General features: G+C 39.4%; 1 protein-coding gene across 2 annotated transcripts in view; it reads left to right on the plus strand.

The window, feature by feature from the left end:
- Positions 1–27,747, plus strand: part of PBX1 (PBX homeobox 1) — a 327,785-nt gene that overhangs the window by 290,019 nt on the left and 10,019 nt on the right. The window contains exons 7-8 of one of the 2 annotated variants that reach the window (XM_027868534.1): positions 9,511–9,623; positions 10,887–10,976. In XM_027868534.1, the coding sequence (XP_027724335.1) occupies positions 9,511–9,623; positions 10,887–10,976 (203 nt within the window). The remainder of the gene's footprint in view (positions 1–9,510; positions 9,624–10,886; positions 10,977–27,747) is intronic. The other variant, XM_027868536.1, reaches the window with a different exon arrangement.

Genomic DNA, 27,747 nt, shown 5'->3' on the forward strand with positions numbered 1-27,747 from the left:
ACCTTGTGCCAAGAGTGTGAATTTCTAGGATATATTAGAACCAAGACTTAAGTCAATGAAATGTTATCTTGATTGTTCTGAACTATGGAAAGAAAAAAAAACTTTGGTACCTTTTTTTTCCTCTCATGAAAGAAATATTTGCTTAGAAAAACTTATTCCATTAAGTAAGTTTGAGCTTTGATTATGATGCTGCTCTCCTAATGCTTGATCTTGTACTGTTGGACATGTCTCTGTGAAAGGAGTCATGAGTCAACCCAGTTAGTTCATAGAATAATTAAAACTCCTTTTTTATGACACAGTTGGAGCTTTTAAAACAGTTTCTTTGCAGAAGTTTTCTTCATTTCTCAAGCTGACTTGTTGATGATGTGCTGGGCTATGCTCTCTGCCTTGTTACCATGTGGACTCTTGAGTGCTAAACCCGACATGCATACTTATCTCTGATTGGAGGCTGTGTCAAACTAGAGAGCTGCATTATTATTTTTGGTTTTCATTTGTTTAAGTAAAAGTATGTGTAAACAATGTTTGGGGGTGGGGGTTGTTAACCAGGATTTTTAAAAAAACTGCAAAAGTCAGTGCAGTTTCCATCTTTCTAACCCTACGGTGGTCCCCTACATAAATAGACACTTTATACCTTTCACAGTATGGCATAGTAGATACAGGATCCAAGTAAATGTCTAGCAAACCAAATGTGTCCTTCTTTGTCAACTGGTCACTTTTTTTTTAACTGGTCACTTGTTAGACAGGCTGGTGGCTACCATATTGGATGTGTTCTATTGGAAGGTTGATATCTTCGCCATTTTCTTTCCAAGTAGTTCAGTATCATTTGGATTGGTGAAAATGTGCTGAATGCCTCTGGAAAAAAAAAAGGATCAATCCAATTTAACCAGCATTTATTAAACACCTACTGTGTGCCCAGCACTGTACTGATTGTGAATATAATCTAGTTTTATTCTCCAAACCCCTTCTTTCTCTCTGTGGCACAGAATATGTGATTTTTTTTTTTTTTTGGCTAGGCAATGGGATTAAGTGACTTGCCCAGGGTCACACAGCTAGTAAGTGTTATGCGTCTGAGGTTTGATTTGAACTCAGGTCCTCCTGAATCTAGGGCACTAGATTCTGTGCTCTAAGGCACAGAATATCTGAATCATGAATGGTTTTTGATTCATGACTGGTCCATACGAGTAAAGGAACTGTGGACTTCCTTTATCACTATAGCCTTAATTTCTTAACCTTCCCTAAAGAGCTAAAATAGTCAGCATTTTAATACTAAACCAGATCTTCCAATTTTTCCAGCCTTAGAGAATTGTTTAGTTTTGATTTTATGTATACTAGAGTGGAAAGAATTCAAGAATTGGAAGTCCCAGGGCATACACTCAAATTGGCCCTTTCACTAGTAGCTGTGTGGCTTTGGACAAGTCACTTAACTCTCCTGCTTTTCTCATATGTAAAATGTAGTGATTGGGATAAATGTTTTCTAAGATCCTGTCCAGCTCAAAATCTAGTCCTGTAATCATGTGATCTCGTATTCCAGCAAAGCCTATAATTGCAGCTTCCTAAGGATTTCCTTCTGTGACTTCTAAGCCAAAAGTTTAACTTGTGCCTATGTTATTGGAAGTTACTATGGAGGAATTTCTTTGTAGCATTTTTCTGAAAATGAGAAAGTGAAGAAAATATTACCTCTTTCTAATAGCTTGGAGCTTCAAAAGATAAACATCTTTTAGAGGGAAAAAAAGTCTTAAATAGGCTTTTCTGTACTTTGCTCCTAAAACAAACACAAGATCATTACACAGATAAGTCAAGAACTTACAAATGCTCAAACTTCAAATGAGACTGCTTGCCCTGATGAACCAAACAGATAATCAGTGATTTCAAAGGGAAATGTTCTAATTGAAGTTGGAAGCAATTTGAAAACTGACAGATGGATGAGTGTTAAAATGATGTAGAGGTGTTGGAAGTTGTTCAAGGGTCGGGTGACCTAGGAACTTTGTATATCTTTTAAGAGTGTGGTGGTTAGGGTTATTTTCTGGGCCTCATCAGGGTATTTCTTCTGAAGTTTTGTGCAGGAAAGGTACTTTTGTTATGTGAAAAGAACATGTCACCCATCACTTTGAAAACACTGTAGAAAAATGCATTTCTTTGGGGGTTGGCCGGTGGTCAGATTTACTGGGTGAGGGTGGAACACCTATGTTTTTTGTAACAATAATAGCTGCCAGTTTAAATAGTGCGAGAAAGTTTGCAGGGAGCCTTGCATGCTTTATCTCATTTGGGACACCAGCAAGAGACAATGCTAAGAAAACAAAGGATAGAGAATGAGAGAAGGGGAAATGTCTTTGAAAGAAGAAAGTGCAAAAATAGCAAATTTGGACACCATTTTCTATGGGAAGAAAGTCCAAATAAATGTCGCTACATATTCATCCAATTGCTGTGGTGTCCGCAGTCCATTTGTAGTGACCTAAGGGATACCCCGTTTGTTTGCTTTTTGTTTGTTTGTTTTGGTTTGGTTTGGTTTTGAACGTGGAACTTAAGAAACTTCATTATTGTCTCATCGAAAGGAGAATCTATATTTACAGACTTCCATCTCTCAAAGGCAGTGTAGTATCCTAAATGTGGATTCCAAAGACTCCAATGTAGATTTCAGTTCTGCTGTGTGGACCTGTTCTCTATATGACCATAGCCTTAACACTAAATGAATGAAAAAAAAAAAAACATTTATTGTGTTTACTATGTGCCAAGCACTGGGATAAGCAATATGAATTGGAGACTGAAACAAATCCTGCTGTCAACATGCTCAGAGTCTCAACCTCTTTAGGCCTTAATTTGCTCACATGTCAAATGAAGGGGTGGTACTAGATGGTCTTGAATGTCCCCTCCACCTTTAAAGCCTGTAGGTTTTGAGAGCCCCGTCGAATTAGCCAGATCAGTGCTGTATTGAGCCTCAAAAATGGCTCCTTCCCCAAGTAAGGCCTTGAAATGTTCAGGTCAGGCAGTATGATTGGCTGAAGCTTCCAGGGCGTGTGGGGGCCTGGAAGCCTAGAATTTCCTCATTTTGTTTAACTCTTTGAATGTCTGAGATGGTGGCGAGTTCATCTTCACATGGAGCTACCCTCTCCAACACTGTGAAGGAGTGACATTGAAGGGCCAGTGACAGGCCCCACATGACACTCACTGCCAGAAAGCTTGGTTACTTTCAGAGTGGTGAAAGTGGAGTTCATTTGGATTTTGTCCCCACAGCTCAGCTCCCTTAAAAAATGTTTGCGCAGTATATACTGCTATGTAGGAGGTGAACTATCCAGAGAAGCTGGCAGCGTAATAGGGATCTGTGACTCGTCTAATAAGTCTTCAGGGGACCTTTTAATTTTCTTTGTAAGACCAAGGGAAAGAATTCCTCCTGTCAGTCTCTCTCTCTCTCTCTCTCTCTCTCCCTCCCTCCCTCCCTCCTTCCATCCCTCCCTCTTCTCCCTCCATTTCTTCCTCTCTCCCTCTCCATTTCCCCACCTCTCTATCCTTTTCCTTCCCATCTCTAAATGTAATGTGGAGTGCCAAGCATGGCATTCCTGCCTGCAAAGTGTGAAACCTTAAAACCCTAACTTAAGCTCACATTCTGAGGAATGCCATATTCCACAAGACCACCCTTCTATTCAGCCTGTACAGAATTAAAGCCAAGCTTTTGTTTATTATAAGAAACAGGAATGATTCCTCAAGAGCAGAGGCAAAAAAAAATGGGAAAGGTAGAAAAACAATTTTAAGGAATAAATAATAATAGAGTGGTAGGCTGAGATTATGTGAAAGGTGATGAAACATAAGTGTTCTAGGTTCTCTTCCCATAACTGGTCTAGGACTCTAACCTGACTAGATGGTTAAGGTCATTGTTCTGTGCCTCAGTTACTCACTTTAGGAAATGGGCATGATATTTTTCCATTGAAATTGCCTCAAGCTAGTTGGAGGAATAGTGAGAGAATACATACATGTATACATATACACACACCATATATATTTATATACACACACACATATATATGTATATCTGTTTGTGTATGTGTGTATACACACACACGGTTCCTAGATTCCATAAATAGAAAAGTATGATATCAATGTGAAGTTAGAAAGTAATTTATCCTTATTGTTCTAGAACGACCTTTATTGTTGTTTATTTGTCAGATTTTATGCATTTTTAATAATTGTCAACTTTGAAGTCTTCGAGGTAGAGGCTTTTAAAATAAAATCATAAAGACAGATTGTTTTTATTGTTTTAGCCATTGGAAGTTTATTTCGGGATAGTGCATTTCTTTTATCACATCTGTATACCCATCTAGTTGCTTGGTAAATGCTTGGGAATTTAGAGGGGATAAAATATTTTGCATTCTAGACAGGTACAATTTTAACATCATACATTCCATGAATATATCAGGGTGACATTTCCATGAGACTTTCATTTCCCTGCCCAAACCAACCGTGGGAACTTTTGACTTCCAAAGTGGATGTTACTAATATTAGGGATGGAGAGTATCTTCATTGTCATCATCATCATCATCATCATCATCATCACAATAATAACAATGATACTACTACTACTAACAGCACTTTAAGGTTTGCCAAGCCCTTTTATAACTATCCCATTTTATCCTCACAACAACCCTAGGAGGTAGGTGCTATTATTATCCTTATTTTGTAGATGAAGAAACTGAGTCAGACAGAGGTTAAGTGACTTGCTCTGGGTCACACAGCTACCAAGTGTTTGAGACTGGATTTGAACTCAGGTTTTATTGACTCCAGGTCCAGTGCTGTATCCATTGTGCCACTTATCAGTGGCTAACATTTTAGTTGCAGAACCCTTTGAGGTTGTGAAGTGCTATTGTTATTTCCATTTTTACAGATGAGGCTGAGAGAGGCTAAGTGACTTCTCTAAGGGCACACTGGTAATAAGTATTTGAGGAAAGACATAAACCCAGCTCTTCCTGACTCCTAGTCTACTCTTCTGCTCTCCACAACAAATTGCAAGTTGTGTTTTTCCCTCCGCCATTGTCAATGTGTAGTCTCTGAGTAAGGGAAGTCACTTAACAAATACACTAAAAGAGACAATTTTATTCCTTAAAAAAAATTCCCAAGTTTTGGTGCATATTATAAAACACATTTAAAATTTGTAGATTTTATTACGATGTAACCATCCTCTCCCCTGCATCTCTACCCTAGTGCAGAGTGTTCTCATATATTTGCATTTAGGGCTTCTTTTTAAGTGGCTTTCAGTAAATTGATCAAGTGAGGATTTTTGTCTCTCTGCCCCGGCACCGTACAGCCTGTTGGGTTTTCTTTCATTGCCCTGAAATGTAAGTGAGTGGCAAATGGGTAGACATCACCCCAGGAAGCACTAATAAAATGTGAACTTCTTGAAGGCAAGATTGAACTGTTATTTTGTCTTTTTACCCCCAGTACTAAGCATAGTGTTGTTCAGTTGTTCAGCTGTGTCTGACTCTTCATGACTCCATTTGAGGTTCTCTTGACGGAGGTCCTGGAGTGGTTTGCCATCTCCTTCTCTGGCTCATTTTACAGATGAAGAAACAGAGGCAAACAAGGCTAAGTGACTTGCCCGGGGTCACACAGCTAGTAAGTGTCTGAGGCCAGATTTGAACTCAGGAAGATGAGTCTTCCTGACTTCAGGCCCTCTTATCCACTATGCCACCTAGCTGCCCTTACGCAATAGTATACTCACACTTACTAGGTTCCCCAAGAGTAGAGATACAAGAGAGATTGGCAGAGAGGGAAGAATCAAATGGGGAATCCACAAAGGCTGTAGAAGTCAAGTTCATGGAGAATTTTTATTACTCATCTGCACAGATTGGATGGCAGTGGATGGAAGGGGAGGAGAGTAGAAGCTTTGGAAGATAAGTAAAGGAGAATAATGAACTGAAAGGAAGGTACATCTCAAAAAAATACTTCCCAGTAATTGGCTGTCGTTTCCCAACACGCTGCAGGCAGGGTCCCAGAATGACCTTCTCAGCAAGCCGGGTGATTTTCTCCAGCTCTTTAAAGACCTCAAGAGGCTTCATTCAAGATTTGACTGTAAATTGGGTACCTTTCAGTAGATTATCAGTTTTGTGAATAACGCCTTTCCAGGTTCCCATGCTGCCTTCAGCCCATGTGTTTCTTAGATCATCGGTAAGGACTTCTGTCTGCCGGGTTGTGGTTTTAATAGTGTCCTAGTCTTCTGTCAGGCCACCCCCGGCCCCCAGATCCTTATCAGAGAGTCAGAGGCCATGGCCATGTTCATACATGGATGTATAGAGATGGCAAAGTGCTGAGACAGCATTGCCAACAGCAGAAGGGGCTATCTCTGCAATTACTGCTGTGATACAAATGCATTTGTACATGAAGTACATTGGTATGCGCATATTTATCTCTGTGTACATTAAGCAGCCAGACATATTTATAATTTATCTATGCACATATATTTTTTGAAATAATCTGTGTCAATTGCAGTATATATCTTATAAATGGCATCTCACCTACCTCCCCAGCTTCTACCTTGTTAGTTGGAATGAATTTGGGCTTTCTGGAGGTATTCCCCCCCCCCCCCCCCCCCCCCGGGGCTAATTTCCCGTAAGCTGTCCGCCGATTGTCTAAAGTGTGGGTGTTTTAGGCAAGTTTTGAAGGGAGAGAGAAATAAAAAAACGGCCACACTTCAGGCTGTAATGCAGTAGCTGGAACTGTGATCCTCACTAATGTGGACATTCCTACCAGCAGCACAGACCACAAACCACCCAAACCTGCCCATTCTGTTCCTGTCCCATGACTGGAAAATAGGCAATATAACATGGTGTTTAAGCAGGGGTCTTCAGGTTGACTCCAGTGGGATCTTAGGTTTGGTTCCTTTAAGATACAAGTAAAAGAGATGCTGTTAGGAGGCTTTTATCAGTGAAATGAGTAGAGGCAATGAGAATCAAATGAACTGGGATGGAAATCCCAAATGTTGACCATTAAGTCATTGGCATACAATGTTTCCTAACCCCAGGCAGTATTGCTTCTGCTAGATATACAAACAACTTCATCAGAATGGCTCTTCTTTTCTGTACCAAAGCATAAAGGGAGGCATCTGGATTAAATACTCTTGATATGATCTGTGTAGTAGGTCACACTAGATCAGGCAAAGACTCTGGCCTTGTTTCCATTCAACCTTTCTATCTCTTCTATTCACCTTAAAAAGGTGAGGCTATGGACTGTTTTTGTGATTTTATTAATGTAGGGAAATCCCAGGTGAGGAAACTTTTTCTACCAATGATTGGTAGCTTTCTGGCAACTTATATCGTAGTCTTAAAGAGTTGCCTAAAGTACTGAGAAGTTACCAGATTCGTCCAGGGTTGTAACTAGTATATGTCAGAAGGGGTACTCGAACCCAGGTCTACCTGGTTTTGAATTTAGCTCTCTCCTATTCCCCATAGCCAGCTAGAACATTTATTAAGGACTTGCTATGTGTCAGGAATTGTGCTAAATGCTGGAGGGAAAAAAAGAAAAAAACAAGCAAAAAACACAACCCCTACCCTCAAGGATCTTACATCCTAATGGAGAGGAAGAGATAGAAGGGAGCTAGAAAGTGGGAAAATCTGGAGAGTCACGGTGGAACTTGGAGTGATGTGAGCATGAATAGCCTGGGCACCTCATGCAGTGGTGGTGCAGGCCAGGAATTCACCGTGAATTCAGGGGAGAGAGCCATAAAGGAGGAGGTATCTCTAGAGTGAGAAAGCTACTGGGGTAAAAGGAGAAAAGTCTCAAGTGGAGCTAGGTCCGAAATGAAGATTCTCACTCCAGACGGTAGGAGGAGAACAAAAATTTTGGAGCTGGCAATCAAATACCCTCTAGAAACATTTATTTCTTGTAGACTTGGGCTTCTCTATAAATAACTTCCGGAAGTCTTGATTTAAAAAAGAAAGTATTTTCCAACTTTTTTTTTTATTCATTAAAACTAATGGGTAGTTCTTAACAGCCATGTGGCAATAAGGGAGGATGTAAATGAGCCTTTTGTCTTTACCTCATGATGAAGTCCTAACTAGTGAAGTTGTTGGCTAATTCTTTGTTGACTTTGGGTGGTTGGTGAGGACGTTCTCTAGGGGAAAAAAAAAGGCTAAAACCAAACTGTGGACTTGGGGACTCTCCCCACCTCAATTCTGTGTTACCTGGTCTTTGATAACAATACCAGAATGCTCTGAGATGAGCTTTGAGCAACATGGGTTCAGCTGGTTAGTGGTTGTCTACAAGTTGAGTACCAGTAATGGTTAAGCATACTTTTTTATGTCAGGAGATATCGTTGTTTTAGCCCCAACTCCTGCAATATGTCAGGAAGGTCATTTTAGAAGAGCTCAAATTCCTGTCTTTGTAAAGAAACCAGAAATCAAGTGTCAGAGCCTACGCATGAATCATTGCTGGGTGATTCCACACAGATGATGGCTGTCGAGATGTGTGGGAAGGGAGCAAATTTAAGCAGTATGAGCTTGGAAGGAGTATAGTGGAGCTGACCTGGGCCCCTGAAGTCTCTCCCTTTCAAGGCTAATGTCATGTTTATAACCAAACCTTGCACGTTGAGCTTTCTCTCTTAATGCGCTGAGCTGCACGATAGTTTCCACAATAATTCTGAGCCTTTTTTTCCCCTTATTCATTCAAGTTGTGCTCTATCAGGATGGAGAAGGCAAGGTAGAGTAGAATAGTATTTTAGTAAAGCACTGCTGGCTAGCTAGGACTCCATTCCAGAAAGCTGAATGTTTTCTACCCCACTCTAAAGGCCTATGTTATTATCTATATTAGATCTAATTAGGGAGGATCCTTGGCCCATGATTTTCTTCTTTCTTTCATCTCTCTAGGTAGATGGTATGGAAGGGTTAAGTTTGTCAATCTCTTAATGCCCTTAAGGCCATCGTGGGCTTTACCTTCCTGGAAATAAAGAATGGCAAGGAACTCTGAACAAAAGACAGATTCTTAGGCATAATACTCGTTGCCTTTATATTTGACTCCCGTGTAGTGCTGCTCCATGGATAGTGAAAAATTGATATGGAAGCAGCACACTCATGATGGGGTTCAATAGGTCACCTTTCTCTTGTGGGTGGCCTGACTGGCATTGTCTTGGCCCAGTTTTTTAGATTTGTCTAGTTTCATGGATAGTCCTAAGACTGAGGGAGAAGTTGCAAATCACCTTGGAGTCCACCTCCGTTTTCCAGGAAGACTGAGATGAGATGAATTAACCACTGTCCCTTTCCCGGCTTGGAAGCCACAAAAAGGATACAGTCTTGCTGGCAATATAGCATATCTTGGGGCTTTGCATAACCTCAACCGTTGGCACCTTTTATTGCTTGCTCTATTCTTCATACTACTAACCAAACTGTGTTTTTGTTGTTGTTGTTGTTGTTTTTAATTTTCATTTTCATTTGGGGGGATTGCTTTGCATGATGTCCTTCCTCTTGGCTGAGAGTTGCGGGGATTGATCCTTTTCCTTTCTATGATTCAGGTGCCTCACTCTTTCCTTTTCAGGTTCTTCCAGTTCTTTTAACATGTCAAACTCTGGAGATTTGTTCATGAGCGTGCAGTCACTCAATGGGGATTCTTACCAAGGGGCCCAGGTTGGAGCCAACGTGCAGTCACAGGTAGGGACCCAGCCAATGTACTGCCAAGCAAATGTGAGCCCTCCATGGTATTGGCAATTTCCTACACCTGTACAGAGAGAAAGATAAAAAAATCAAACCAACCAACCAACCTCACCACCAAACCAAAACAAAAATAAAAAACGAAAATAAAAATAAAATAAAATGCAACAACAACCATTGTCTTGGGGAATCTCGTCCACACTTTGTGAATGCATTTGGCTCTGGCTTGACAGTTATACTAGGAAGGCAGGAGAGATGCTACAGGGAAAACAGTCAAGGTACTCCAATGCACATCTGGCAAGTGGAACCGACCTATGTGTTCTTTTTCACTAAAGGAAAGGAATGAGGGGTTCAAAGTGTTCTCTCACATTTCCAGGTTTCCTTCACTTTCGTTGGACACCAGAGCTCTCAAGGTCTGCTTAAAAGGAGGAAAAAAAAATAAATGGGCAAATATATGAGTATGTTGTGTTTTCATTCTTAACCAAAAAGCCACCCACTCCAGTGCAATAGACATTTTTCCTTGATCACATTTGGCGAGGAGGGACTTCACTTTCTTTTGACAAGTGTACTTCCACGTTTGGAAACAAATCTAGGAACTCAGTGCTTCTCAGTAAACAGGAAGCCTTTTCTTTTCTCCAATCATGATGCTCTCTAAAAGGGGTGGAGAATTTCTGGGAATTTCTGATCCAGATGAATCCAGTTCCCCACTCTGGACGCAGATCAGCAAGCATCATTGTCTGGGGTTGGCCAGCTTGTTGGTGATCTAGCTGCTGGCTTGGGAAACATTGCCCTGGAAATATGTTTGGAACAGATTCTGGCCAAATGACCAAAAAGTTGGCTATCCTCTAAAATGACTTCCCAAGCCGTCTCCAATCAGCGATCTGGCTTTAAAGAACATTGGGGAATTGAAAAGCTATGTAGCCTAACCTACAGCAAAGGGCAATGGATAAATGCTTCAGTGCTCTTTCCCCTGATCACATCTTCATGTGCTTTCTTAATGAGTCTGCTTCCCTCTCAGTGAGGTCAGCTGCTTTTCATCTCCCTCCTTGTGCTCTCTTTACCGACTTCACAATTGTATTCAAAGCTGATGATGAAGTAACTGTGGGCATTTCCCTCTACTGAATCCTATGTTCAAGAAGGGCACCCCTCAAAATGATGACACTGGTTTGGCATGTCCAAAATATATCCTGCCCGTTGATGATGATGATGATGATGTCTTTCTCTTTGGCTAATTTTCTTCTTTGTTGTTCTTCGTCCGTTTAGGTGGATACCCTTCGCCATGTTATCAGCCAGACAGGAGGATACAGTGACGGACTTGCAGCCAGTCAGATGTACAGTCCGCAGGGCATCAGTGTAAGAAAAATAGGCTTTTTTTTTCTTTTTCCTCCCTTCCTTTTTCATTCTATCACTACCAATTATTTCAAAGCCATCGGGCTCAGAATGCCACTTAGTAGGACTTGTCTTAGTTTTACGGTCACCTAGTTTATTGCTTCTGTATCGGTCATGCCAACGGCAGCATTCTACCCACAAAAAAGTGGGGATCGGGCAGGCTTCATGCAGGCAGCTGGCGTCTAAGGCTGTCAGACACAATCAGTGTTTGCATAGCACCTGCGGCCACATGCCTTCAGCTGAGAGGAGCTGCTAAACAGGTGACACCTAGTACAACAGTGGTAGAAAATGTCACCACAGACTGAGGCCTGGGAACCCTGGCAAGAGAGCCAGTGGCCAGAATCCATTGCAACCAGGGCCACTGTCTAAAAATAAACCTTGCTCCAGTCAGTCAGTAGCTAAAAAAAAAAAAAAAAATTAAGATGGTGAGGGAGTGGAGTGGGGGGGAACGACAGATGAACCATCTTCTACTTGTTCTTGGGTGCGCTGGCGGCTCCCGGAGAGCATGAAAATTCATAGCGACAAGCTATATCGCACAGAGTGAAATCGATCAGACAGACACAAGGAGAACCGAGTGTAGATTCGGGACAGCAATCCAACTTCATTTCTCAGATCAATCGTCCGCCATCTCAGCCGCGGTGACAGCAAGCTGGGACAAGAGGGCAGCCTGGAAAAGGAGGCTGTTCTCTGGATTGGGGGGCTATTTTCCGGGCTTTTAGAGGTCACTGGAGGCTCAGGCAGAAGGGTGGCTCAGAACATGAAAGATTTTGATGGGTATTTGTTTTATTATTGTTGCTATTGGGATGGCTGCAAATTGGGGAGCAATGGAGATAAAATCTTTGGGGAGAGAGGAATAGCGATGCGTTGTTTACTGTCTTCCATAGTCAGTTATCCTCTGCCTCCTGCCCAGATTGTACATCAAGACCTCTTTCTAGTTGCGATGATCAGAGAGCAAGGTTGACCCTATTGGGCATTCTCATTGGTTAGTCAAATCCTTTCCATGGAAGGTTTCAAGAAGTGAGGGCAGGTAGAAGAGCCAGCCTTTTGGGTTCCCTCTGTCTTTTCAAGGGTTCCGTGAATGGCTGTTTCTCCAAAAGTCAAGGCAAGATATCTGAAGAGAAAGGCCTCCTGTATAGGGACCGTGCTCATCTACCAGTTGAACTGGGGATAGAGGAATTTGGAAGGATGAACAGCCTCAGCATTGCAGAGTGCATCTGTGCCCACACCCAAGCACACGCGTGCCTCTCTGTAGACTTGAATATTTTGTGAGATAAAGGATGGATTTCCCCAAGGGACCTTTGCATTTTGGCATATAAGAGGGACTCACAAAGAAATCAAAACATAGAGACAGGAACATGGGCACACCCAAAAAAGGGAGCTACAGAGAGCGCATGTGACTTGGAAGGGAATGTGGCTAACCACTCTTCTCTTTGGAGCCTTTTCCTTCCTAATTGGGTAGCAGAGAAGAGAGCAGCATTCAGGATCTCAGGTTCAGCATTGACCCCTGACGTCATCTGGTGGAGCTGGGAATCGTTTCTGAAGTAATGTAACTGAACATGTGCAGACAATTATGTCTGATTACATAAGGCTGCTGCAAAAACTGGGCATGGAAATGTCATTTGAAAGAGTCTATCATTTTTCATTAATTTTTCTGTGAGCTGTATTGACTCCATTTCTAGCTTTTTAGTATACAGAATAAATGAGTCAAAATCTCATCATGATAAGACATGATACTTGGATATCAATTTTAAATTATCTCACCCCCACCCCACCCAAGAGACTTAAGCTTATTGTAGGGAGATACATTTTCATAAAGTAGTATTTTGTGTTAAGCTGAGTAGTGCATGTGTGTGTGTATGTGTTTTAGAGAAGGAAATGTGTATGTAGGGGAGTAGAGTATTACTGCCAAGAGAAGAGAGAGGAAAAAAAATGAGCAGGGACTGAAAGAGACAGAAACAGGAATGAAAAGTTTGGAGCCAAGAAATGAAAAATAAACAAATCCTTAAACTACACACAACCGTGGAAGCCTGCCGGGGTCCAGACAATAGCAGTGCTCTGGGAGTGGAGCTTGGGAGATAGTCTGTCTCCTTCTCTGTTAGTGGGGGCTTCATCCTCATTCTATCCATCTAGTCTCCACACAGGACTGCCTGAAAGGACGTGTCTGTGACTAAAACAGGGCAGGATGGATGGCTTCATCATGGTGGCTCCTTAGAAGTCAGGATGCCCAGTTTCTGTCCCCCAACTATTAACTAGCAATAGGGTAAGCAATAGATTTAACTTCTGACCTACAAAATGGGGATAACAACTCCTTCTGCAATAATAGGAAGAGTCATCATTTATTTTTAGAAAACTTTACAGTTTAAAAAGCCACATATACAAATGTACATGAATATATATGTATTCACATAGGCATATATAGATATACATAACATACACATACACATAATACATATATTACACATGCAGGATGTCCCCAGAGTTTTAGTGTAGTTTTAATTGTTCTCCTCTCTCTCTCTCTCTCTCTCTCTTAGGTCTTAGTGTGCACAGTTATCTCCCATTTCTTTCTCTCTCTCTCTCTCTCATGTGTATACACACACACACACACACACACACACACACACACACACACATATATGAGAGGTATGAGTGGGTGTATATATACATATATCTATCTACATTTCTAGATAGATATATGCATATATTTGTGTGTGTGTATATGTATATATATGTATGTATGTATGTATATATGTTATGTGTGTTTATATACTCGGTAGCATAGAGAATAGAATGCCAGGCCTGGAGTCAAGAAAACCTTAGTTCAAATCTGACCTCAAACACTTACTAGCTTTGTGACCCTGGCCAAATCACTTAGCCCTGTTTGCCTCAGTTTCCTCATCTGTAAAATGAGCTGGTGAAGGGAATGGCAAACCATTCTAGTACCTTTGCCAAGAAAACCCCAAAATGGGGCCACAAAGAGTCAGATATGACTGAAAACAACTCAATAACAATAGTAGCAACAATGAATGCATCTGTCTATCTATATCAGTATATGTGGGTGTGTATGCATGTATCTATAGAAAATACATAATACATCATGCATTTGTATACACACACACACACACACACAGTAGGTAGAATGCACGCTTTTTGAGGACAAGGACTATTTTCTTTGTTCTTGTTCTATCACCAATAATGAAGCGCCTCATACATGCTCAATACTTTTTTACATCACATTGAATAGTTGTGAGTGCCCAATAGAAAACAGCTGTAAAAGCCCAGAGACGAGGTGTAAGCTTCTGTGACAATGTATTGAGTTTCTGCATGTTTTCTTTTGTCTGAATGGGTTTTTTCAGAACTCATCAGTGTTTTATGGTGAGGATTGATTAAAGTAAAGGTTCTCCACTCTCCCCTCCCCCATTTAAGTTTATACCTGTGGAGTACCTGCAGAGCCCCAGCCTAAATACCTCCTTCCTTGATTTTACATCTTTTCATCTACTTCCTTTTCACTAATGACCATGGGCAGAGGTGACTCTGTTAGACGTAACAGAAACCCCAAAGGCCTGGACTCTCCTCCTTTGCCACCTCTCTTCTCACAGCTTTCTGCCTCTGAATTCCTACCCATCCTCTAAAGCCCAATTCCAATGAGACCTCTTCCCACTTCATGTACATTATCTTATTTCAAATGTTACTTATTCTAGGTTTCATTTGTCAATAATCTCTATTTCAGTGGGTTATTTTTAGTAATTCAGTAGAAATTTTCATTCCAAATGAATTCAGATTATTTGCTTAGACATTGTGACCTTTTTAGAATTTCCTTGGGTTCAAAAAATCCCCCCCAAAACAAAACAAAAAAAGATGACACCTTCCTCTTCTTTCTTGTTGCTTTGATATCAGAAAGCCAGTTTTAGCCAACTGACCTTTTTCTATAGTTTGCAGCTCTCAGCTTTGCAGGGTACTGATAAATATGGAGGATATGAATAATTAAAGCCTCAGATATCCTCCCACCCCAATTTTATCCAATATTTCAACCTTAGAATTGGAAGTGACCTTAGCATCATCTAGTCCAACCTGTTCACATGGTATCTTATGTACATCATTCACAGCAAATTGTCAGTTAACCTTTGGTTAAGCATCTCCAGTGACAGTGAACTCACTACCTATCAAGGTAGCCCATTCTTTTTTTTTTCCCCACAGTTCTGTTAGGAAGTTCCTTTATTGAATAAAATTATGCTGTAGTAGTTTATATAGCAGGACTTTAAGCTTGAGCATCATTTCGGGATAGCCAAGACATGCTCTTAAATCCGAGAGAGAATTATTATTGGTGCCCATGCCTGACCAACAAGGGAACGATATTTTTTAAATGATTCAGGTTAATTCAGCAACAAAGAGGAGAGTGAACCACTCAACATCTTTTTATTCTTTGGGCAAAGAGTTGTGGAGTCTTTCTGGTTGGACAAGTGTGTTCTGTGTGGATCTTAGAGTTGATCATGTTATGGCCCATGCATGGATTCATGATTCACAAGACTTAAATAACAGAGTATACTTCTTCTTCTATCTCCATTAAGCGATTCATCCCTTATAAAAAAAAACAAAACACTCAAGTCTGAATAGTTCCTTTCCCCTTGAAAGCATCTACTTACCTAGACTAGACAAAGTCAGGACTGGGTCAAGAATTGCAATGTCCTTCCAAACAGATGAACCATGTATCCCAGATTTGATGATATGATTACTTTTTAAAATCTCCTTATGGTTCAACTCTCATTTTTTTTTCCTTTTTCCAGACTAAACATTTCTAATTCCTTTAGGCTCTTCTCTCATATGACAAGGTTTTGAATTGCCTCTATATCTTAGCTGCACTTATCTGGATATACTTCAGCTTGTCAGTGTCTACTTCCTAAAATATAGGACATTAAGTCACTCTTCTCATAAATATATTATCAAAAAAAAAAGCAGAATGGCAAAATTGTCTGGTTTGAGTTTCACTTCCATTCCTGTCTGCTTTTTAGTGCTGCTGCTAAAAGTTAAACATAGTCAAAAAACAAAATATCTAAATGAGGAAGTAAAAAAGCAAAAGGCTAAACCAATCTCCCATCAATTAACAGGCCATTAAACAAGATTGGACTTTATTAAGTACCCATAAACTTCCTGACCCTCTATCAAACACTATGTATTGGGGTTAGTGGGTATATTGAATGTGTGGGTCAATCAGTAAACATTTATCAAGCACCTTCTGTGTGCCAGGCACCATGCCGAGCTCTGGGGACACAAAAAGCAGCAAAAGATAGCTCTTGTCCTCAAGGTGCTTACAGTCTAATGGCTCATGCTTCCAAGTGGTTTATGATCTAATTTTAGCAATTCTTCCTTGAAAACCATCAGGAGATTTAAAAGAGTAAGCATATTAAAGTCCATTTCCCCCCACAAGCATTTAGGACAATGAACTTTAAAGCCTTCAACTGAGAATTTGAAGCCAAAAGGCATTTAATTCCTTGGTAAACTTGTGCATGAGCATAGGAATCTCCTTAACTATACCTTCTGACTCCTTTAATTTTTCACCTTATTCATCTGGCTGATAAGGACCGCGTGAAAGCTTTTGAAGGGATGAGAAAGGCACCCGATGCCTTTGGTTCCATCACCACCTTCTTGTCAGTATCTTCTAGCAAATGGAGAAGGTGGCTCCGTGGCTTTACGTATGCAGGTCAAGTTGCAAGCACACTGTCTGTGAGTCCAATGGAGATCACAGATATGCCTCAGAACGTTCTTTCACCTCTGGACTAGTTGAAAACTCTATCTGAGATTATTCTTCCTTATTTTTTGAAATACAGAGGCTGGGGAGCCTGCCAACTTTAGATCCCAGGGGGCGAGGTTGAAATAATAGAGCAGAAGGAAGGATTTCAAGATCAACTGCCGATAGTTTGAAAAACCAAACGCCATGAAACCAAACAAACATGCCAGGCGTTTATAATAATAATAAGCATCACATCCTGGAGCCTTCTTTGCTCTTTGTGGTACTAGCATTAGCCACAGCCAGTTTTGCTGGCCTTGGTCCGGGTGATGTGGGTACTAAACAGAATCATATGCCTGATGTATATATACGTTCATCGATAAGGAACCAAGAAGGGTTTTTTTTTTTTTTCTGGGTCCTAGGCTGTGTCAAACCTGGTAGCCACATTTCTCTGTTGACTCCTAAGGGAGTCTGTTTTTGGCTTTCCTCCCCACAACTTTGTGCACTTAACTCTAGGGCTGGAGGCCTTCCATTCTCCTCTGTGGGAAACTAGAGAAACAGCCGAAGCCAGAGGAATGTGACACAATAAAAAAAGCAGTGGGCTGGAAAGCTGGAGAGTGGCGTTCTGGTCCTGGCTTTGCCACCTGTCCAAGCTCCGGCAAGTCATTTCAACTCTTTAGACCTATTTATTCATCTGCAAAATGAGGGGGTTGGACCCAATGATCTCTCAGGTCCCTTCCAGTTTCAGCATCCTCTGAGTCTGTGCGAAGCTGGTGGTTTGCCATTTCTGAGAAAGTGCATGAAGAAAAGGGGATAGAATTCCAGGCCACAAATAAGAGGAGACAGTTTTATTTCTGTGTGTTTGGAAAAGCTAAGGCACAAAGACTTCCCATTTATGAACACAAATATACGCAGTACCCTTTGCGTGTGGAATTAGTATTTTGCAGTGTCCTTCCCAGATGAGGCTCTTCAACCCTACTGCCCTCAGGCTGAGATCTTGTTCATGCTCTGGGGGCCAGTGTGGTAAGTTAGCTTAGCTTTACCCTTTGCTCCCATAAACACTGCCAAAGCTTCAAAAACCCAAGTGGAGACTAGGCTTGTCCCTGATACAGTGATGTAGCCCCTCTAGGAATTGAATAAATATTAATTGAATCGAAATGTTGGAAGCAATTACGTTGATTTCTGGAGATGGCCGCTCTTTCCTGTCTCTTGCCTGATGGCTGAACAAGCCCACATTGCTTAAAATCCCACAGCTAAGCCCATTTTTCTTGTGCAGTCTTCTAGATGTTTGCCCTTGAAGTTCTACCCACAGTTTAGCTTGTGGGCAGTCTCTGCCTCTTTAAATCATCCCAGTTTCTCTGGCTTAATAAGGACATCAGGGTCACCTAGTGTAGCCTCCTTGCCTCCATTGAGGTAAAAAGCCTTAGTCAATCCAATGCAGATGGGTAGCTAACTTCTTTTGAGAGATCCCACAAGTTGTTTTTTATTAAATGAAGGTTTTTCATCATCTACACATTTAAAATTATTTGATAACTATTCACCCCCCAAAAAAGATGTTTCCACAAACGCCATATTAAGCACATACCTGATTTGTAAAGAAACGAACATTTGTTGTGACTTTAAAGATTTGTAAGGTGAACACCTCAGTCTTTCTAAGGACTTCAGTATACATTCAAGTACGTGTTCAATTATTTGTTCATATTATGCCTTATAGTTCAAACATTTAAGCTTTCCATACATATAGCTAATTGAGCAACAGATTGACATTATTTTCGATTCAAGTTTTGTTTTATTTTGTTTTGTTTTTCTGGGAAAAAAAGTGAGTGTTCTTTTTATCTTAAAAAAGTTGAGTATACATAAATAAGATTCTCCTAATTTAAAATGATAGTATAATTTGCTGCAAGAATTAAAGACATAAAAGCACCTAGGTACAGTTTGGTACCTTTCTCACTAATCTCTGACTCTTTCATCACAATCTAGTTTAAAACCTTGGCTTATTTTTGGACCCTAGAAAAACATATTATCTAACTTGTCGTGAACCATTTTTTGGATTTTAAAGTTTTTCAAGATTTATACATAACTGTCATGACAAATAATAAAGGACTTCATGAAGAAGTTTGTCTCAAAACCCTAGGCCAGCTGCTTGTAAGTTCATTACTCTTTCCTCTTTCTGGAAGGATAAAACTTTAAAACTTAACTATCACTTGAGCAAAAGACTATTAATTTTCCGTCTTAACATTCTGATAGGTTCCCTTTTACTTTCTTTTGTTGCCTTTTTTTCTCATAACAAACACAAAAAGAAAGGGAAAAAAAGGGATAAATTGTGATTATTCCATGTGCTTGTCCACAATGTGTATGGTGCTTCTTTTCAGAGGAAACCTTTTCTGAGCCTCTTTCTCAGCTTGCTATTAAAGCTTGGAGAGAAAAAGAAAAGCTAATTTGCATTGAATAATTAAGATTATTCATTAACCACTGCCCTTTGGAGCAGTAGTTTGGAAGCTTGGCTTTTAATGTAGAGTCAGCCTGCATGTATCTTTTCCAGCACGTAGAGCTTCAAATACATTTAAACAGAATATAGCAAGATTTCTAAAGTGAAAAACAGAAGGGCTTCGTCACATGCCATGAACACAAATTTCATCTTTTCACTTCTCATTCGTATTTCTCCATTTTCTTTTTCTTGGTATATTTTATTTCTGTTCAGTTTATTTCGTAAGACTTATACAGACTTAAATGCCTGGGCATTAATGCTGTCTCGAAAGTCTCTATTTACAAAATATGACTCTTTATTCTTCCTCTTTCCCCTTTTGTGAAAGATACCATAAATTTAATTTATAACCAGCATTTGTCTACTTGTTCAATTCAGTCAACCAATTTATCAGAAATTTATTAAGTGCCTAATATGGACAAGAAACTAAATTCTTTTTTTTTCCCACCACAATTTTTACCAATAGGCCTCTTTCAGTGACTCTGTATTGCACTATCTCCTCCTCCTCTTTGGAGAAGGTGTTTGTGGTCCAACCCTGAAGTTTCATCCACCATCTTCCCTGTTATAGTGAAAATATCTTTCCTTTGGTCTAAATAAGAGGTTCTTAAATATTTTTGTGTGTTTTCGTAATGGACCTTTTTGGCAGTATGGTGAGACCTATGGACTCCTCAAAATAATATTTTTAAATGCATAGAATGATAAAAAGGAAACCAATTCTGGTGAAATACAGTTATCAAAATTTAAAAAAAAATAGCTCTGGGTCCCAGGTTAACAATCCCCAATTTAAGGTACCTCTTTCTATGTTGGAATTCAGTTTTTTTTCTTTATTGGCCCTTTATAAAGATGGAGAAGCAATGAATTATTAAATCACTATAGCCAAAGCCTTCTAATATCTTTGAAGCTTTATTAAGTCATCCATTAATTTTGTCTTCTCTAAGCTAAACAGCTCCAACTTTTTTAATCATTCCTCAGAAGACCTATTTTCAAGCCTTTGATTTTAATTGTCCTCCTATCTTATGCACAGTCTTTTAAAACAGAAACCATAATTAGACATGGTAACAGGAAGCCTGATATTCCCTTATATTATTGGTGGCATTGTAGCAGGTAGGTTCTCAGATGGGTTTATATGCCTGGTATCTTCAAAGTGCTTATTTCTGAATGTTGAATGTGACTTGTAGTTTGGTGCTTCATTGTATGTGTAAAAGTATAGGAAAATCCTTCCTAGATGAGACTGGATTCTTATCCTAGAAAAGTCTAACAAAACATCCTCTAACCTGATATATACTTTAGTCCTTTAAGAATTTGTCATTTTGTCCATATGGATACTATCTCCATTGACACAGATACCTTTCTGACTTACTTAGGAGACAGTCTTCAAAAGTTAGTACATGGAAATTTCAGCACCCCCTGACCATAATATCAGCAGTGGTATGATGTGGAATAGCTGTACATACATACATAAACACACACACACACACACACACACACACACACACACACACACACACACACCTCCACGCACATATATACATATATGTGTACATATATCATATAGTTACACATACATGCATGCATATGCACATACATTCATATACACATACATATATTCCTTTATGTGTATCACATGTAGAACAGGGTTTGTTGTCACTCACTCTTCTCTGGATTGACTCACTTGCTGTATCCTATGTTCATATTAGCAAGACTAGGGTCTCAGAGATAGATTACTACCACACTGTTAAGTTCAAACTCTCTTGGGATCCTCAGGAGTAATGCACTTCCTCTAATTGCCACTCTAGCAATTTAGCCCCTATATGATGAATTTTCCATCCATGCAACCAGTCATTCACAATGTAATGCATGCACACAATGCATGACATTTACCTAATTTGCCTCTCACAATAATATGCTTTTAGATCTTAAACATAACTGCCCAACAAAAAACAAGGCATCATGAATACTGATATATTAAAACAAATTCATAAATGATAAAAATACATCTCTATCCATGTATAAATCTGGATTGTACTCTTCTCCAAATGCACTTAATATCTGTGTTGGAGTGGACATTCAGAAAAAGGAAATTAGCAAGGAAACACATAAAGAAGGAAAGTTCGTGTGCTTGTTATGGTACCTCAGAATTCTGCACTGCAGACATTGATGTTATGCTCCATTCAGGGATATAAATACTATAAGAAATGGTTACTTTGCTGATTACTTAACAGTTAGTCCTTACCACTCTTCAACGGGGCAAATCTTCCTCTTCTACTTAAACATAACATTTAGAAACTGTTTCCAGTTACAATCACCTTTAATAGGATGCTTAGAAAGTGTTTTTTTTTCCTTTTTAAGAGTGAATAGCAGTTCTCTTTAAGCCAGAAAACCGCAAAGTTCATCAAACTGGCTATCCTTCAGTTCTACCAGTCAGTTCATTCAGTTATTCACTTACATGGATGGTAATTGTCCAGTCAGAATGGAAATCCCAGAAACACAGTTGAGGTTGACTTTTTTTAAACTGGGCAAACAAACCTAGCTTGCTTAGTAGGATACCAATGCAAAGCTTCCTATTTTTCCTTCTTAAGCCAGATGTTTCAGCAAGAAGAGGTAAACCATTGTGAAAAGGTTCAGCTCTATGTGAGAATGAAGGAAAATAGCTGTCAATGAAGCTGTTGGCCAATATAGTCAGGGATCGCTCAACTGAAGCCTTCTGTCTGTTGACTGCTTCTAAATGCCATAGTTCTGACAGCAGTTTCAGCCTCCTTCCCCAGTTTTCAATTCTACTCTTAAGGTTTTTCTATCAGGTTCCTACGCCAGTTTCTTTCACTAGTTCCTATGCCTTCAATGGTTAAATGAGGTTCTTGACTCTCAGTGACTTACCTTTCACTTAAAAAGTCACAGTACCTCAAATTTCGCTTATTAAATTAGTATTCCTCTTGTTCATACTTCATTCTTCAGATGTTTATATGATTGCTATTATTTTAAATTTTACCCTCTTTAGTCATAATATGCAAATGAATTGAGGTACCATAATAGCCTAGAGTTCTAACGTCTTTAACACAGTCTTTGGGTGTCCTTGAAACTATATTTCTTTACCCTCATATTCATCTAGTTTTTAACGTGTAAAAGTTGTTTCTTTGCATCGTTAAAACATCAAATTCTTCACACATGAAGCATCATTCTCCATCATTTTCAAGATGACTTATGTCTTTGTATTTACACCACAGCTTATTTTTTTTTACCCAAAATGTTTAAATAACTTCTTAAATCTGTTTCTTCATACACATATATTAGCATGTTTTAGTAAAACAAACTTATTTCCCTACATTTTAGTACCAAATGTTCATCCATAACAGAAACCATATCCTTTGACATTTGATACGGCTTTCCCTTTACATAAAAATACTTCTTTGGCCCTTTCCATTTACTAAAATGCTCCATGTACAAAAGGCCTTAAAGGCATAGCATACATTGCACTAGTAATGAGCCTTTCCAAACCAGTCTAGACAAAAGACACATAGTGCACCACTAGGATATTCAAAAGCTTTAGGGCTTGCAGAACTTGCCAAAGCTTATTTTTCATTAGCAAAGCCTTTAAGACCTCAGGGCCATCTTCATGCTATGGTGAGCTATCACAGGAAGACTTCAGTCTGTATTCTGTACAATAGAAATAATGTGTCTTTATCTAAGAAGATTTTTAAACCCCTCAAAATCTGATTATTTAACAATCTTTGTTGGCATATATGCCACATGTGAACAGTTTGGGAGGCAGCGTAATGTAGTAGATAGATGGCCAAACTTGGGATCAAAAAGAACTGTATTCAAGTCCTGTCATTGACACATCTCACTATTGTGGACATGAATAAGTCACTTAACCTTTGAGCGCTCCAAGATAATGCTTTAAAACGATATGTTAAAGACCAGTGACCAATCTCCATAGGCAGAAGGGGGTTTCTAAACTAGGAATTGTGTATGCTAATAAAATCTCAGGTCTGCACCAAACAGAATTATAAAAAAAGCAAAACCTCAGAGTCAACAGCAAGACAATTTTTAAAAGATAATAACAGGGAACCAGAGGACAGTCAGTATTATATTGAGGACTTGCCATGTGTTCAACAAAATCACTATTGGATAATTAGATGGGAAAAGGTAGGGTAACTAACAAATAAAAGACAAAACCTCTGCCTTCAAGTAGCCTGCAGGCTAGCTTGGGGTACAAACCATATATATGCAGAATAAGCTAAATTATTAAATTGATGATTGTGACATGGTATAGTCTGTGTTTGTGGGAACTGTACATGGAGTCAGGAGATCTGGTTTCAAATCCTGGCTCTGACACTCCCTGTGTGACCCCAGGAAAGTTGCCTATCTGATCCCCAATATCTTTATCTGCAAAATGCAGCTGATTCAACTTACATTATTTATCCTACAAGGCCATTGTGAGAGAAGCACTTGGTAAACTTTTGAAGTTCCATAGAAAGATGTTAGTATTATTGATTATTAACCTGAGCCAGACCCATTTTTGGATGAGAGGTTGAGTCTTTGAGTCATCAGTGGTTTTTTCATTCATATTTTGGAATGCTGTAGAAACTTTTATACCCCTAAAGAATGGGAATCTGTCTTTAGTTAAGGCAATATGGTGGCATATCCTGGATGATTCTAAACTTCTAGGATTCTGCACAAGTCTACTGTTCTTTCCCATAGCAAACAGATTTATAATAAAATCAAGGCAAATTCCCCAAACCACTACACAGCTGGAAAAATCCCTCTGCTGGGGGCTGCTGGAAGCAATTAACAGACAAAATCAATTCTTCCTCTTCTTTTTCTTCCCCTCTGAGTATATAGTGCCTTGGATGATGAGCCCAGAATAAAACAGGGTGTCCCCCAGTATTTAAGAAAGAGCTATCAGGCGTGGCAAATCAACATCGTGTTCTTGAGCACAAAGGAATTTTCCCCTTGCTCTCACTTTCATTTCTTCAGTACATAGAATTTTTTTTTAAACAGCATTCCTCTAAAAATAAGTTAGGCACAATAGCAAGCAGGGCCCAATTTTTGAAAGCGGTTTGCTCGCTCTTCCCTCCCCCAGTGAGCATCTTCCTTCCATATTCCCCCTCACCCTTTTTCCTCACCACCTTCATCTTCCCCCATTCCCTCCTCCCCCTTCCGTTAGCTGTAATGACCCTGCAAACACCAAACGGCATTTGAGTGCATTAAGCTGCAAACTCTCTGGTGACATAGCAATTACAGCTCTGAAATAGATTTGGTGCGTCACCGAAGATAAGGGTTTTGAAAGTTTCTGTTGTGATTATAGCTTGTAACTCCTACAAATAATAGGCTTCAAAATAAGAGGCTGCCAACGGAGCCTTTGTGGCTTTGTCTCAGTGATGGCACGTAAATTACTGTTAATGTCCTAAGTGTACTTGAATATGCCAGTCTCTGGGATGCAGAGTTGGCTCAGTGTCTCTCTTTACATGGCATGTCATTGTCGGTCTGATAATCTGTGGTAATTGCTGTCTCTTGGATGGTCAGAAATGTGTTAGTGTATATGTCTTCCCGTGTAATAATGAAGAATATAAAGATATGTGTGGTGGGAGCTAGCTTACATAGAGTATTGCATGCATTGGACTTTGTCTATGAACCCTTGCCAGGAGAGATCTCTGTGTGTTCATTTTTTGTTTGTTTGTCATAAGCTAGGCATGTGTATTACCTTTGTGTGTACTTTTTATGTACATCATTTCTTGGTTAATATAGCCAAAGAAAATTCAAATGTCATAAGAAATGAAATTGGTGCTATATATTCTTAGCCAGTCAGATTATTTTCGCTCAAGAAAAAATACCTTTTTTCTGAATTATCTAGATGCAATCACATAGGTATCCAGATTCTTTCCTATCCTGTGTTGTATAGAGGAAGATAGTATGTATCAGCACAAACTATAGGAATGTGTGTTAATAGGTGTATATATAAGCACACATCTTTTCCCTCTATAAGTACTGAGTTGAATTCTCAATCTGTATATTAATTAGTTAATTGTTACTATGTATTCTAATAAGAGGCACCATGACATGGATGAGAAGAAGATAATGGATTTGGAATCAAGAATTGCTGAGTTCAGTCTTTCTCCCTCTCTGACACTAGTGATGTGATCATGGGCAAATCACTTAATCTGTCCAAGTTTTTGGAAACTTTCTAAGACCCTAAATTCTAGAAGGGAGGAAATTTACAGACAAATGAAATCATAGGTCATTAAAAATATTCACAAGCCACATGAACTCTAGATATGTGTTTGTGTTTGGAGTAGCAATGGGCATAGGGTATGTGTATTTAGGTACACATCAGTATAGTTCTAGCTTTAGCTTTCGTTAGCTAAGTCTGAAGAACAAGATAGCCTGGGTACCTCAGATAAACAAATAGACATTTTTAGAATGACCTCCACTGTGTTTGACCCATGTGAATATATAACTATGGGAAGTAAAAACATTATATGCAGCTGCCCTGTTTTTACCTTTAACGGGAATAAGAAATTAGTCCTGTCCCCCAGACAAGAATGTAAACATTCTTTAGATGTTTAGATCCTTCACATCCCATGGAAAATGAATTTCCCACTGCTCACCTAGAGTTGGGCTGTCTATATCCCAAGTATCTTTTGTGGCATTAATGATGCAAGTAAACAAAAGTGTATAGAGCAAAGCAGTTCTCATGGATGACTTTCCTTCTATTATGTGATAGTATGATCTTGCCAGAATGTCAGTATCTCGAGATACTTGTATCTGATGCAATTGAGATAACTTGACTGAGCAACATTCATGAGATAAAAAACATAAGTCCATTCCAAGGGCTTACTGACTCTTAGTGCTACAGGATGAGTTCAGTAGCAAGGTGTAAATGAGGATCAGGCTCCTAACTTTACTATGTGTCTGTGAGACAAGGATGGTGGATTCCAATTTGCTAAGCTAACCAGTTTCACCACCATTGCCTTGTATAGAGATAACACAGGAAGGGTTAAGATGACCTCAAATGAGGCATCAGCCTTGGAAATAAAACACAAATGGGACAGCATCCCACATGAGGTTGGCATCCTTTTACTGGGTCAGATTATATCTTATGAATGGAGGATATTAGGATCCCCCAAAACATTTTTGTGGTCAGACCTGTGGTTCATGCCTTGCTATTGGGCATCCCACTTAATGATACTCTGGAGGTAAATTTAAGGACATGTAACATCTGGCCTCAATCATGGAGCAGAAATACAATCCTAAGAGTCCCCAGATGTTTCACGATCATTCCCGTAAAACTTGGAATGGCCAAGTTCAAGACAGACACTAGATAGATATGTCTCCATCACAACATCAACATAGCTTTTCTAACTATAGACCAGCAACTTTAAATACATACATATATACATACATGCATTGATTCTGTTAGTGTTAATATAATTTAATTTTATATGATCAGCCCATACTATTTGGAGGATGGTTTATGGTCTTACAGATTTATTTTTTTCATTTCAGCCCAATCAATAAACTTTTAAGTACTCACAGGGTGCTAGACACCATGCAATGTATTGAAGATACAAAGACAAACAAAAAACAGCCCCTGTACTCAAAGTGCTTACATACTATAATATACATTTAAAGATAAGTGCATAAGCAGGTGCAAAAATGCTATGTGATGGCCAAGTAGAAAGGTCACTAATGATGACAGGATTAAGGGGAGGCTTCATGGAGAAAGTACCCTTTGAGATTTCAATGTTGGCTAAAAGCAGGACCTTGACTAATCCAGGCTCTCCACCCCAAATCAGGTGTTGTGGTCTAATCTTGAGGGTACTGAAGCCTAGATCAGTTTCATCAGCTAGGTCGCATAGTGGATACAGCTCTGAACATGAGTTCAGATTCATCCTCAGTCACTTACTGAATTATTAGAACTGTCTCAGTTTCTTCATTTGCCAAAAAGTGAAAATAATAGCACTTACCTCCCAGGGTTGTTGTGAGGATCAAATGAGATCATGTTTTTTAAAGCATTTTGCTAACCTTGAAGTATTATATAAATACTAGCTATTATTAGATATAAAACTAAAGACCATAGGAAATCTTAGGGAATGTTTTGCAGGCTAGTAAATACGATTAAAATAAAACTTTAAAAAATGTTTTTAGGATTTTGCTAATACCTCCAATTCATCCTAGATATTTCTTAAATGTACATTTATTTGCATGTTGTTTCCACCCATTAGATTGTAAACTCTTTGAGGACCATACTCTTTTGCCTTTCTTGGTAACCCCAGCACTTAGCTCAGTGCTAGGAATATAGTAAATGCTTAACAAATGCTTATCGTTGACTCGTTATGAAAAACATTAGAGAATGTGTGTGAAACCAGTCAGAGTTGGAAGTTAGAGAATCCTGGGTCCCATTTTGAATACTAAGGGCAAAGCACACTAAATAAAAGCTTACAGTATTTACAGGCCTCATCTATACTGCCTCAAAACCAGGGATCTAACTTCCAAATAGACTTGAACTTGAGCATACTTTGGTTTATTCA

The sequence above is a fragment of the Vombatus ursinus genome, unplaced genomic scaffold (assembly GCF_900497805.2).
Source record: "Vombatus ursinus unplaced genomic scaffold, bare-nosed wombat genome assembly UNPS02014789.1, whole genome shotgun sequence".
NCBI classification, from domain to species: domain Eukaryota; kingdom Metazoa; phylum Chordata; class Mammalia; order Diprotodontia; family Vombatidae; genus Vombatus; species Vombatus ursinus.